This window comes from Dendrobates tinctorius, unplaced genomic scaffold (assembly GCF_039654945.1).
Source record: "Dendrobates tinctorius isolate UK_male_01 unplaced genomic scaffold, ASM3965494v1 ptg000312l, whole genome shotgun sequence".
NCBI classification, from domain to species: domain Eukaryota; kingdom Metazoa; phylum Chordata; class Amphibia; order Anura; family Dendrobatidae; genus Dendrobates; species Dendrobates tinctorius.
The window spans coordinates 5,992,029-6,004,384 of NW_027361979.1; the positions used below are offsets into that span (position 1 = coordinate 5,992,029).

Below are 12,356 nucleotides of genomic sequence, written 5' to 3' on the forward strand. Positions count from 1 at the left end.
TGGCTCCACGCGTCACTCATCGTCACAGCAGGAAGCCCAGCAGGAAGCTGACGACGAGGAATGGTCCAGGAGCTTCTCGCGCGATCAGCGATAACCAGCGGGGGAGCCGGTCGGAGGTAAGTATCAAATGCAGCGATACCGCTAGCAATATCGCTGCAATGACACAAAATCGGTGACTTTACAGCGATATTGCTAGCGATATCGCAGTGTGTAACGGGGGCTTAAGACGGATGATTTTTGGAGCTTTTTGTTATTTTAAAACATATGAACAGTCTGTCATTACACTATGCTATTTAATGGGCTGTTTGTAATTATTTGATTACCATCAGTTTCTATTGTGTGATTTATTTATTTATTGTGCTACCCTTCCCTCACATCAACTGCTACGACCTTATCTGAAAGGTATTAGCCATCTGTGCTTTCTAATCATGCAGGAGGTTAAGCCCCCTTCACAGACAGCGAGATCGTTAGCGAGATCGCTGCTGAGTCACAATTTTTGTGAAGCAACAGCGATCTCACCAGTGATATCGCTGTGTGTGACACCTATCAGCGACCGGCCCCCCTGCCGGGTATCGCTGATCGTGCTCGAAAGCCCTGAACATTTTTTTGATCGTTGGTCTCCCGCTGGCCAGCACGCATCACTGCATGTGGCAGGTGGGAGACCAGCAATCAGTGAGCTGGAGCCTGGTATCCAAGGTAAACCACGGGTTACTAAGCGTGCGCGTCACTTAGTTACCTGCTGTGTACCTTAGATACCTGCGCGCTGGTGCAAGGAGCTGGTAACCAAGGTAAACAGCGGGTTTTTTAGCGCCACGCGGCGCTTAGAAACCCGCTGTTTACCTTGGTTACCATCTCCCTGCACCAGCGCGCTGGTATCTAAGGTACACAGCAGGTAACTAAGCAACGCCCTCGCTTGTTACCCGCGTTGTCGCTGGTCCTCATCGCTGGTGAGATCTGCCTGTTTGGCAGCTCACCAGCGATCATGTAGCGACACACCAACGATCCTGACAAGGTCTTTTTCGGTATCGCTGGTGTGTCGCTATGTGTGACGGGGGCCTTAGACCTTGAGATGAGGGCTGTGCGATAGTGTACATCTCGCACACTGAGAAATCTGCTTTAAGCTAAGGTGGGCACATGTCCGCCCGACCATTTCTGTCTGCTTATGATTGGTGAATGTATACAAGAGGACAAACGTGCATTAGATGCCAAATATTTTGGTTGCTAATATGCCCACAAAGGTAAAATTGGAGAAAAAAAGTTTTATTGCACTCTTCAGCAAATATTACATTGTGTGTCCAGTCTAACAGTTGTATTATTCTTTGATATTTTTACTTTGGATAATGAATATAAGAATTGGAGGTTTTCTTCATTGCACAGCCTATCTTTTATAAACAAAAGTGGAGTAGGAGTTCCTGGGTAAATGATGATGTGGCAGATGTGAGCATGTTGCCTACTTGGAAGCTTAATTTAGAGATCTGAAGGCGCAAACTACAACAGAGAAAGTCATTAACAATTGTGAGAGTAGCATGCTGTTAAATGAGTTTGGGATTAGTGGGGGAGAGTGGAGAATAGTGCAGTTGTCACGGTGCCACCCCTGAGGGTGTCTGGGATGCAGTTACTGAAAGCTCGGCCGTCCAATGCAGTCCAGGGGTGTGCTGAAGCTGTCAGTACTTTGAATTGGCAGCATGGCTATCCAATCTGGCTCAGGGGCGTGCTGAGCTGCCAGTGTGTTTATTGACGGCTCGACTTGCCAATTGGTGACTGGGAGGCATGGCTGTCTCCTGGTGTTCACTATCCTGGGTAAATGCCATGTTGCCATGTTTACTTAACTGAGCAGCTTCTCCCAGACCACTGCCTGTGTCTTGATTTCTATATGCTTGATCTGTTGCCCGACTTTGGACTTTGTTCTGACTATCTGCCTGTTTAATCCCTTCAGCTCTGATCCGTTATCCTCCTGGTACTCTGACCTCGGAACGTTACCTGACTACGCTTTTGTCTTTTCCTTCTGTTTATGACGTACCCTCCTTGCTTCTGATCTTGGACTCCATGACCTCTCTGACTCATGGCTTGGCAGTGAGAAGTGACTAGCATCCCAGCAGTAACGTGAAGCTTGTAGGTCCCAATGCAAAATCTTCAAGGCCCCCAATTATCACAGGAATTTAACAGTAATAATCTTTTCATATCAGGGAAAATGAACAGGTGCCCTCCTCTATCCCTGACTGCCCTTACTGCACGTTATAGTTATTATTTTTACGTCCCTGGTGTAAAATATTTAACGACGAGCAAGCAAGTAGCTGAGTTAATGTAGTAAGGGGGAGTAGAAAGGGGTCTAAGAAAATAAAGGAGATTCCTGTTTCTGTACTTCCAGGCATAATTACCAGATTGGGTGGTGATGCAAGGGTGTCTTCAAAATGGCAACCCTATTGGATATCACTTTTCATAACAGCCAAGAGAACAACCCAGCTAGTAGTTGGGTAAAGGTGTAATGTAGGTAGGGTAAGAGCTCCCGCATCTGACAGTATTATCGTTCCGAGTGCAAACATTGGACTGCACTCAGACTGATTTTCAGGCTATTTGAGGAAAAAATTGCTGCGAGCCTGAGTTTGATGCAATATTTTATATTTTTCTCCATCTTATCCTCATCCAATAGAATTGGATCACACAGTGCTGGAACTCTGATCAAACTCTGACCGGTGTCATTTGCATAATTGATCCGTTTTTCTAGTATGACAAAAAATACACTTGTCACCACCTTGCCTATTACAGTTGTTTTTTTTGGGGGGAATCCTTTAATTGGGAAGACTCATTTATTTGACACCAATACCATCTCAATCAAACTGGTTGATAAATTACTGTGGAGGGTCGTGATTAATGTATGTGGAGTCGGGGAGGAATTTTTTTCCCCAATGTGAAGCTTACTGTTTGCCACATGGGTTTTTTTTGCCTTCCTCTGGATCAACATGTTAGGGCAGGTTAGGATAGGATATGGGTTGAACTAGATGGACTTAAAGTCTTCCTTCAACCTTAATAACTATGTTACTATGTTAAAATATGTGGTAATGCAGGATCCTTGAAGAGGACCTACCACCAGGTCAAAAGTGGCAAGTTTTTGCTTTTATTTTATTCCCCTGCTCCACTGATTGTTCCATATTTTTATAAAACCACCAAATGATTTTTAGAGACATGGGCCTTTTTGCATGGTTTTCATTTTATGGTCTTTTGGGCATTAATTTGTGGAATGATCTACGTCAAGAGTTGGTCACAGTGGGAAGCGTTGATGGCTTAAGTAAAGGTATGGATGCTTTATTTTGAAGAAAATAACCTAAATATGTATGTAAATGTATAAGGTCTAAGGGGTAAGGTTTCTCCTTGTACTAAGTCATATTACAAGAATCGTTAAAGGGTTGATTGTGACTTGTAGGATCGCTACTACCAACAGGTGGTACTATAGAGTTCAAGCCCTCTTCCTCCCTGAAGAGGCAATTTGCATGTAAATGTATAAAGCTTTTTCTTAATGTTTGGTCTAGTGGATCAACAATTGGAATCAGAAAGGAAAGTACCTCTTTTGGAGTGGAATTTATTATGCATCATCAGATTATGCATTATTTTCCATCCCTCAGTTGAACTTGATGTATGTAGCAATATGTTATATGTTGATGTGGCCTCTAGGGTTCTCACTACTTTGATGTGTGTAATATAGAGTGCAAGAACTTGTTGGTTAGTTGTTGTCAGCAGACATCTTGTAATGGAGGAATGTATCACAAGTCTCATGTAATAAACAAGCCTGGAGATATCCAAGGAGTGTGATCCTTGACCGGAAATACATAACAGAACATGGTGGCAGCTGGGCACAGAACCTGCAAATCCTCAGTGCTTGTGTGAGGCTGGGACTGTACAGAGGATAGCAGAGAATCACAGCACTTGTAACTACAGACTCCCTGACATTACTGCAAAATGGAGACTGGTCTGAAGCCCCCTCAGGGACTGGATGTGACTTCATGTAATCTGTCCCAGACTTGGAGACATTGGAAAGAAGAGTTTACACTGTATATGGATCTCACAGTGGCCCCCAGTGATGACAAACGGAAAGTGAAGTTGTTTTATTACCTTATTGGGGAAAATGGTAGAGAATTAGCCCACACCTTACTCCCAGACACAGACAACCTCCTTCTAGCAGATATTGTGCAGGCATTTGATAAACACTGTGACCCAAAGAAGAATGAGACAGTGGAAAGATATAACTTTTTCACAAGACATCAGGAGGATGGTGAAAATGTGGACAGATATCTGACAGAGCTGAGGAGGCTGGCAACAACATGTGGTTTTGGAGAGATCAGGGACAGTCTGGTGTGTGGCATAAGAGGCAGTCATCGCAAAGAAAGATTACTGAGAGAGGAAGACATGACTTCAGAGAAATGCATGCAAATCTTCAGGGCTGCTGAGCTGTCAGAACACAGCCTGAAGATGATGGCAGGCACCAGTGATAATGATGATGATAAGGTACATGCAGTATCTATGAAAGGAAAGACAAGACCAAGCCGCCCTATAAGCACTGTCCACTGCAAGTATTATGTGAAAAGACATGAGAGAGACAAAACCAAGTGTTCAGCATATGGTGAAACCTGCAGATTGTGTGGAAAGAAGAATCATTTCTCAGCTGTCTGCAGGCGAGGAACAGGCAAACAGTACGTACAATTGTCTTTTTTCATCCATACAAACTATTTAATTAGTAACTCCTTGTTCATCTTTATGCAGAAGATAGCTATCAATTACATTGGCTGGATGTTTAGGGTCATTGGCCTCCTGTAGAATAAATTTGGAGTAAAAAAATGCCTCCTTGATGGCATTGGATAAGAGTATCTGGCTGTATTATCATTATTTACCACACCATTAATACTGACCAAAACCCATCACCATTTGATAGAGTGCAGGACCGCCATGATTCACTGTTGCCTGCAAACATTCATTATTTTACTATTCTCCATTTCTTTTATGAACAAACTGACTTCTGTTATTTGAAATTTTTTCTAATTTCTGCATTGAAAGTATGATTTTCTAACTGCCTTTAAGTCAAATTCTGCACAGACTTCTCTGAACAGTAGATGGGACTCACTGATTTTTCCTACTTCTGAGCTGACAGCACTAGAGATGAGCAGATCAATCCACAAAAAATCAAATTTACAAATTCAAACAGCTGGCAATTGTATTCGTGAGGATTGACCCCCCAAAAAATTTTCTGTGCCATTTCACACACTTTTAAGGAGCAGGCTTACTTCGTTGTGTGCAACGAAAAGAGGAAGGCTGAAGCACATTGAAAATGGGTGTAGTATTTAGTAGTATAAATCGGACTGAGATCTTATCGCAGTGCATGGACTGGCCGGCGGCTCTCTAAACTCAAGCATGACAGTTTCATGTATTTCTATGCAGTTGTCATGCTCAGATCAGGAGAGCTAACTGTGGTCCGATTTTATACGGGTGTCTGACTGTGCCCTTAGGATGAGTGTAAAATCATTGATCTGTGACATTCTGCAGGAGCATCTTAAATGGGTGGTTTGACAGTAATATTTATTTAAATCCTAAATGTCTATTTAATTACACAATCTAATATTTTTTCTAACATACTTTAATTTAAAAATGTTCTATTGTTCCCTCACTAAGCCGTTTTATTTTCTTTTACCTACTTCCTGTTTAATGACGGTTCATTTGAGCGTCCCCAGTGCATTCTGAGATACTCAAATGAGGAAGGAGCAGGAGCTGCAGTCATTGACGCAGTTGCACAAACGAAGACAGGAACTCACTCCTGACTCTGAACCTCCACATTAGACTTGTATACGTGTTACCCTTACTGAGGATCACATGCAAATTGGGGTGGCCCACTCCCATCAACATCAAGGGTTCAAATGACAAAAACGAGTTCTTAGCAATAACTGAGGAGAGTCTTGGGATGCCCACCTGGGTGTAAAGATATTTCCCTATGATTCTGCAAAACTATTGCTCCCTATTTGTTTATCCTGTCTAGAGAAATCTTTGAGGCTTGAGATCTTTATTGATACCGGTTCCGCAGCAAGTTTTGTTAATGCAATGGTGACAAAGGATCTTGGTTTACCCTTGATAAAATTATGCTTTCCTAGGAAAGTCACTGCTATTGATGGCACACCTCTCACCCAGGACATGGTGAAGTATGTCACTAAGGAGGTGTCTGCTTACTGGAGCTTTAATTTAGAATCTGTAATTTTTTTTTGTCCTCGATAACCTGATGGTGGCTGTAGTCTTGGGCATTCCTTGAATATGTAAACATAACCTGGTTATTGACTGGCACCAGGGTGTTATTCTATATAGGAGCCCTGGTCAGATATGCAAATACAGATGGTAGTACACAAGGTGTAAGCATATGGAACATGTCAGTTGCAGGCTTGATGATCATCCTTGAAGCTGGACCATATGGGGGTTGTGGGGTGCCAGCTGTTTCCAGTTCCTTCCAACATGATACATTTCATGACCTTCCCTCTCAGAAGTGAACCCCAGGAAAAATAAGAGCAGAGCAACACAGCCTCACAAGAGCATTTAACCCCTCGGTCAGTCACTTCCTTTCCCATCCCTGGGATGGTTCTAGTCCTCCCTCCCAAAATCTATGATAGATCATACCTTCTCAATGGATTGTCATAGGTTGGCGATTTTGGTGCAATTGTATCTGGCCAAGACCCCGCAACGCTTAGAGACCAAACACGGCTTTGCTACCTGGCTTCTGCTAGACATTCTACATATCTTCCCACCCTAGAGTGCTAGGACGGATTGAGACACTGGCAGGCTGTCGGCCAGTTCCTGAGATCTTGAAATGTAACCAATATACAGCTAGGACATGCAATAAATCCATAATCTTCCTATAAAATTCCCATCTGACCAGGGGAACTTGAGTGAAGCATTTAAACAGCATGTAGCAGGGGGTCATCCTGTCAAGAGATCCTTGGTACAATCTATGTGGGGGTGTGAGTTTTTCCTTTTAAAACTGATGAGGCTGGACCACCTGCTGAGCGAGGAGTCCTCTTTCAGCTTCACATTTTGAAGGATTGTAATCTCGGGCCGGATATGATACATTTTATCGGCATGATATTAAATCCCCCCATATTCTTCACACAGCCCCTCTACTAAATATCTGACAAACGGATATGTTGAAGTGTTTTACTTTGTGATCACTATTGAAATAGGAATCTAAGTGCTAATAGCAATGATAACAGTTAGTTCCCATTTCTGATGTTAGAGAAAGCTACAGACTGTATATCAAGTGTGATACTTGCTGCATATGGACATTAATAAAATATACATTTCTACATGCAACTGTGTGACAAAATGACACATCCCCAAATACAAGCTGGTATTCTAGAGTGGCATATGTTTGAGGGGCATATATTAGAGTAGGTAATCCCATGCGATCACTGACCATGAGTCCATGTTCCCAAAGATACATATCAGATTTGAAAGGTCAAAGTAGGTTCTGCCCTTAAGAGATTACCAGTAATTCGGCCATAAACAAGAAATCACTGGATAGTTGTTAATGTTTGATGCCCCAAGTTATCCCTGAATTCTACTTTTTGATGAAATGAGGATTGACCTTTTGGGGTTCTTAAAATACCTGAGGATATGCGCCAATCACATACGGAGGATGAGGGGCATTCAATTTTGTACATGTAAATTTATAATGGCAGAAGTTTAACACTAGAGTGTACTATATGGGGAAAATATATTTTCATCTTTCAGATATTACAAAAATACAAACATATTTGTTTCTACTACATTCTTCCTTTGAAAAGATTTTTAAACATTTTCTAGACTGATCATTTAATATTTCCATCAGGAACCTTAGCTCTGCAGATGTTGGACGACAGGCCATGCGCAATACTCCAAGGCTAGTAGACTCACTAATGCATTATATACAGCAGCGTGTGGCTGCTCAGTGTCCTGACGACAAGGTAATATTTGCGTCTAATATTAGCTGTCACTAAAAAATTATAGATTATTTTTTGATTATTTTTTTCACTATATTTGCTTCATTTTAGTCCGTTGAGAACTGTGCCTGTATTCTTCACAATCTGTCTTACCATTTGGACTCAGAAGTGCCCAATAAATATACACAACTGAATGAGCAAATGAGGAATAACCAGCAAACCAACAAGACATCTACAGGATGCTTCAGCAACAAAAGCGACAAAATACAGGTAAACAAACAATGTGGCTAGTTTTAGTCTTAATGGGAATCTGTCAGCTCAGAAAATGTTATTTACCTTTTAGATGTAGGGTTAATCTGACAATAAATAAATGCCTTCCTACGGATCAACATGTTAGGTAACAAGTTGAAATAGATGGCCGTGTATCTATTTAAAGGGAATCTGTCACCCCTTTTTTGAGATATCATATAATGATATCATTCAATTGTGTGTCACATAAGGATTCTCTTAGTACTTTTGCTTCCCCCTGACGCCGCACCTTTCATGCATAAATACCTTTTTTATATCGGTTCAGATGTATGTAAACTGCCGTGGTCCGGTCCAATGGGCGGGGCTTATTCAACTGCTCCCCCCCTCCCTGTCTTGCTCTATGCATTTCTTCTTCACATTTGAAGTGACTTTTGGGGGTGCTATATATTGGAAACCCCCAAACATGATAAAATTTTAAAAACAGCCCGCTGACATATTGAAAACTTTTGTTAGGTAGTTTATTAACCCTTCAGGTGATTTTCAGGAATTAATGCAAAGGTGTATAGCAGGAATGAAAAAATGTTTGTTTACCACCTAAATGTTGCTAACTTCTGAACTGACAGCTATAGCCGGGAGACTCTAAGGCCGCTATTTGGCCATGAACAGCTATGGCAAACATCAGGACTACAAAATCATGATCTCGGTGTGTCAATTAGATTAAAGGGGAAGCCCCCACAATCTATTAAACATTTATTTGATGTAGTCACTTTTGACAGCATAACTAAGGGGTTAAACAGATATGGATGGTGACAACACTGATCGTTTATGATACAGCAAGTTGTCAGCTATAGTGTACAGCTGACAGCTGCTGAATTGTCACTTGTGTGTGGATGATATTCTCTTATATCTCAGGTCAGTTAAAAGACGTATTGGCTGTCATTAAGGGGTTAAAGCTAGTATGTAATTGTAGGAGGGTGGACTGATATGTGAACCTGTCTGATGGAGAAAGTGAATGTAAAATGTGCAGTGTACAATGTTTGATGGAAAATTGTGTATATATATGAGGAAACAGCTAGCAATAGTGAGAGACGGTGTAGTACTGGGTTTTGGCCACTAGAGGGAGACATAGGACAGTGAGAGGAGGACCTAACAGCAGCTGAAGCTAGGAAACGCAACGTCACGGTGGACGGAGTTACAGGACAGAGAAGGGGAATTCCAGAGAGAAGGAATAAAAGGAAGGAGAGTTCCAAGGAGAGTCAGTCAGCCGGGGGTGGCCCTGACAGGACAGCTGCACCGATAGGATGCCTGGGGTACCGAACCGGGGAAGCGGTGTGGCCGTGGACCTAACAGCAGCCACAGTGAAAGAACCTAGAGGGCCGTTGCAGACAGGAGAAAGCAGAGGTGACAGGTATCCAGGCCAGGGTGCAGAAGCTGTCACATTGCTGTGGATGTCGGAGAAGACACCCAATAAAGAGAACCTAAATTGAACAAGCATCTGAGTCTGACTCCATTTTTTCATCCACCAAGAGGGACCACCCCCCAATCGGCACATGTTACTACATAATATTCATAGCTTCCCTCCATACATCTTGACATGTCACATACAGTGGGGAAAAAAAGTATTTAGTCAGTCAGCAATAGTGCAAGTTCCACCACTTAAAAAGATGAGAGGCGTCTGTAATTTACATCATAGGTAGACCTCAACTATGGGAGACAAACTGAGAAAAAAAATCCAGAAAATCACATTGTCTGTTTTTTTTTCATTTTATTTGCATATTATGGTGGAAAATAAGTATTTGGTCAGAAACAAGCAATCAAGATTTCTGGCTCTCACAGACCTGTAACTTCTTCTTTAAGAGTCTCCTCTTTCCTCCCCTCATTACCTGTAGTAATGGCACCTGTTTAAACTTGTTATCAGTATAAAAAGACACCTGTGCACACCCTCAAACAGTCTGACTCCAAACTCCACTATGGTGAAGACCAAAGAGCTGTCAAAGGACACCAGAAACAAAATTGTAGCCCTCCACCAGGCTGGGAAGACTGAATCTGCAATAGCCAACCAGCTTGGAGTGAAGAAATCAACTGTGTGAGCAATAATTAGAAAATGGAAGACATACAAGACCACTGATAATCTCCCTCGATCTGGTGCTCCACGCAAAATCCCACCCCGTGGGGTCAGAATGATCACAAGAACTGTGAGCAAAAATCCCAGAACCACGCGGGGGGACCTAGTGAATGAACTGCAGAGAGCTGGGACCAATGTAACAAGGCCTACCATAAGTAACACACTACGCCACCATGGACTCAGATCCTGCAGTGTCAGACGTGTCCCACTGCTTAAGCCTGTACATGTCCAGGCCCGTCTGAAGTTTGCTAGAGAGCATTTGGATGATCCAGAGTAGTTTTGGGAGAATGTCCTATGGTCTGATGAAACCAAACTGGAACTGTTTGGTAGAAACACAACTTGTCGTGTTTGGAGGAAAAAGAATACTGAGTTGCATCCATCAAACACCATACCTACTGTAAAGCATGGTGGTGGAAACATCATGCTTTGGGGCTGTTTCTCTGCAAAGGGGCCAGGACGACTGATCCGGGTACATGAAAGAATGAATGGGGCCATGTATCGTGAGATTTTGAGTGCAAACCTCCTTCCATCAGCAAGGGCATTGAAGATGAAACGTGGCTGGGTCTTTCAACATGACAATGATCCAAAGCACACCGCCAGGGCAACGAAGGAGTGGCTTCGTAAGAAGCATTTCAAGGTCCTGGAGTGGCCTAGCCAGTCTCCAGATCTCAACCCTATAGAAAACCTTTGGAGGGAGTTGAAAGTCCGTGTTGCCAAGCGAAAAGCCAAAAACATCACTGCTCTAGAGGAGATCTGCATGGAGGAATGGGCCAACATACCAACAACAGTGTGTGGCAAACTTGTGAAGACTTACAGAAAACGTTTGACCTCTGTCATTGCCAACAAAGGATATATCACAAAGTATTGAGATGAAATTTTGTTTCTGACCAAATACTTATTTTCCACCATAATATGCAAATAAAATGAAAAAAAAAAACAGACAATGTGATTTTCTGGATTTTTTTTTCTCAGTTTGTCTCCCATAGTTGAGGTCTACCTATGATGTAAATTACAGACGCCTCTCATCTTTTTAAGTGGTGGAACTTGCACTATTGCTGACTGACTAAATACTTTTTTTCCCCACTGTACAAGCCATGAAGCTGCCGGTTGGAAGTACAGAATAAAACATGACAATGCATAATATCTACTGACATGACTCATTCTGTGCTCCCAGTCTACATTTTCAGAGCTTGCATGTGATATGTCATGGATCTCTTCTTGTTTAACAGATTGGTCTTTGGCATGCTGGCAGGCAACAGTCATATCTGAAATTGCCAAAAAATTGCTTTAGCTTTCATGCTGTTAAATTGCGTTTCTTACAGTAATTTTTTTATTGGACAGCACAGTGGCTGAGTGGTTAGCACTGTTGTTTTGCAGTGCCTCACCAAGGACAACATCTGCAGGGAGTTTGTATGTTCTCCCCTTGTTTGCGTGGGTTTCCTCCGAGTTCTCCAGTTTTCTAGCACACTCCAAAGACATACTGATAGGGAATTTAGATTGTGTGCCCCAATGGGGACAGTGATGATAATGTTTGTAAAGCGCTGTAGAGTATGATGGCGCTATTGTGAGGGAGTGGCAGGGCCGTAGTCGTGGCTGAGACTAGTGACTCTGACGCACCCTGGCCTCCAATCACATGAACACAATGTTCCCTCTGCAGCATACCTTCTGCTTTACCTTCTGCACCATCAGGGTCCCATTGGGCTGGCTGAAGTTCCACTGCTTCTGTTGTTGTACTATAAGAAACAGAGTCCATTTCAAACACAAAACGAAGAACTTTACTCTTCGCTTGTCACAGCACATTCTTGTCAGTTACAAAATCAGCATTAGGTTCCATACAGTCCACATTCTCTGCTCTCCCTATGCTTTCTCCTACATCCTTCAGTACATTACGGGGTCGTACTGCTTCTTGCGATAACACAGCGTCCTCCCCGTGCAAGCTCAATACAACTGGGGGTTCCCTCGTCTGTTTTGCCCGGAACAGAGGACATCAACCTATTCAATGATCTGCCACATGGTGAGCTACCTGTGTTCCTGTACTT

The 12,356-nt window shown here is 42.6% G+C and overlaps 1 protein-coding gene across 1 annotated transcript in view; it reads left to right on the plus strand.

Annotated features, from left to right (window-relative positions):
- The window catches only part of PKP1 (plakophilin 1), a 127,863-nt gene that overhangs the window by 83,649 nt on the left and 31,858 nt on the right, over positions 1-12,356 (plus strand). Inside the window, exons 7-8 of the mRNA XM_073561061.1 lie at positions 7,853-7,967; positions 8,055-8,213. Coding sequence (XP_073417162.1) covers positions 7,853-7,967; positions 8,055-8,213 — 274 coding nt within the window. The remainder of the gene's footprint in view (positions 1-7,852; positions 7,968-8,054; positions 8,214-12,356) is intronic.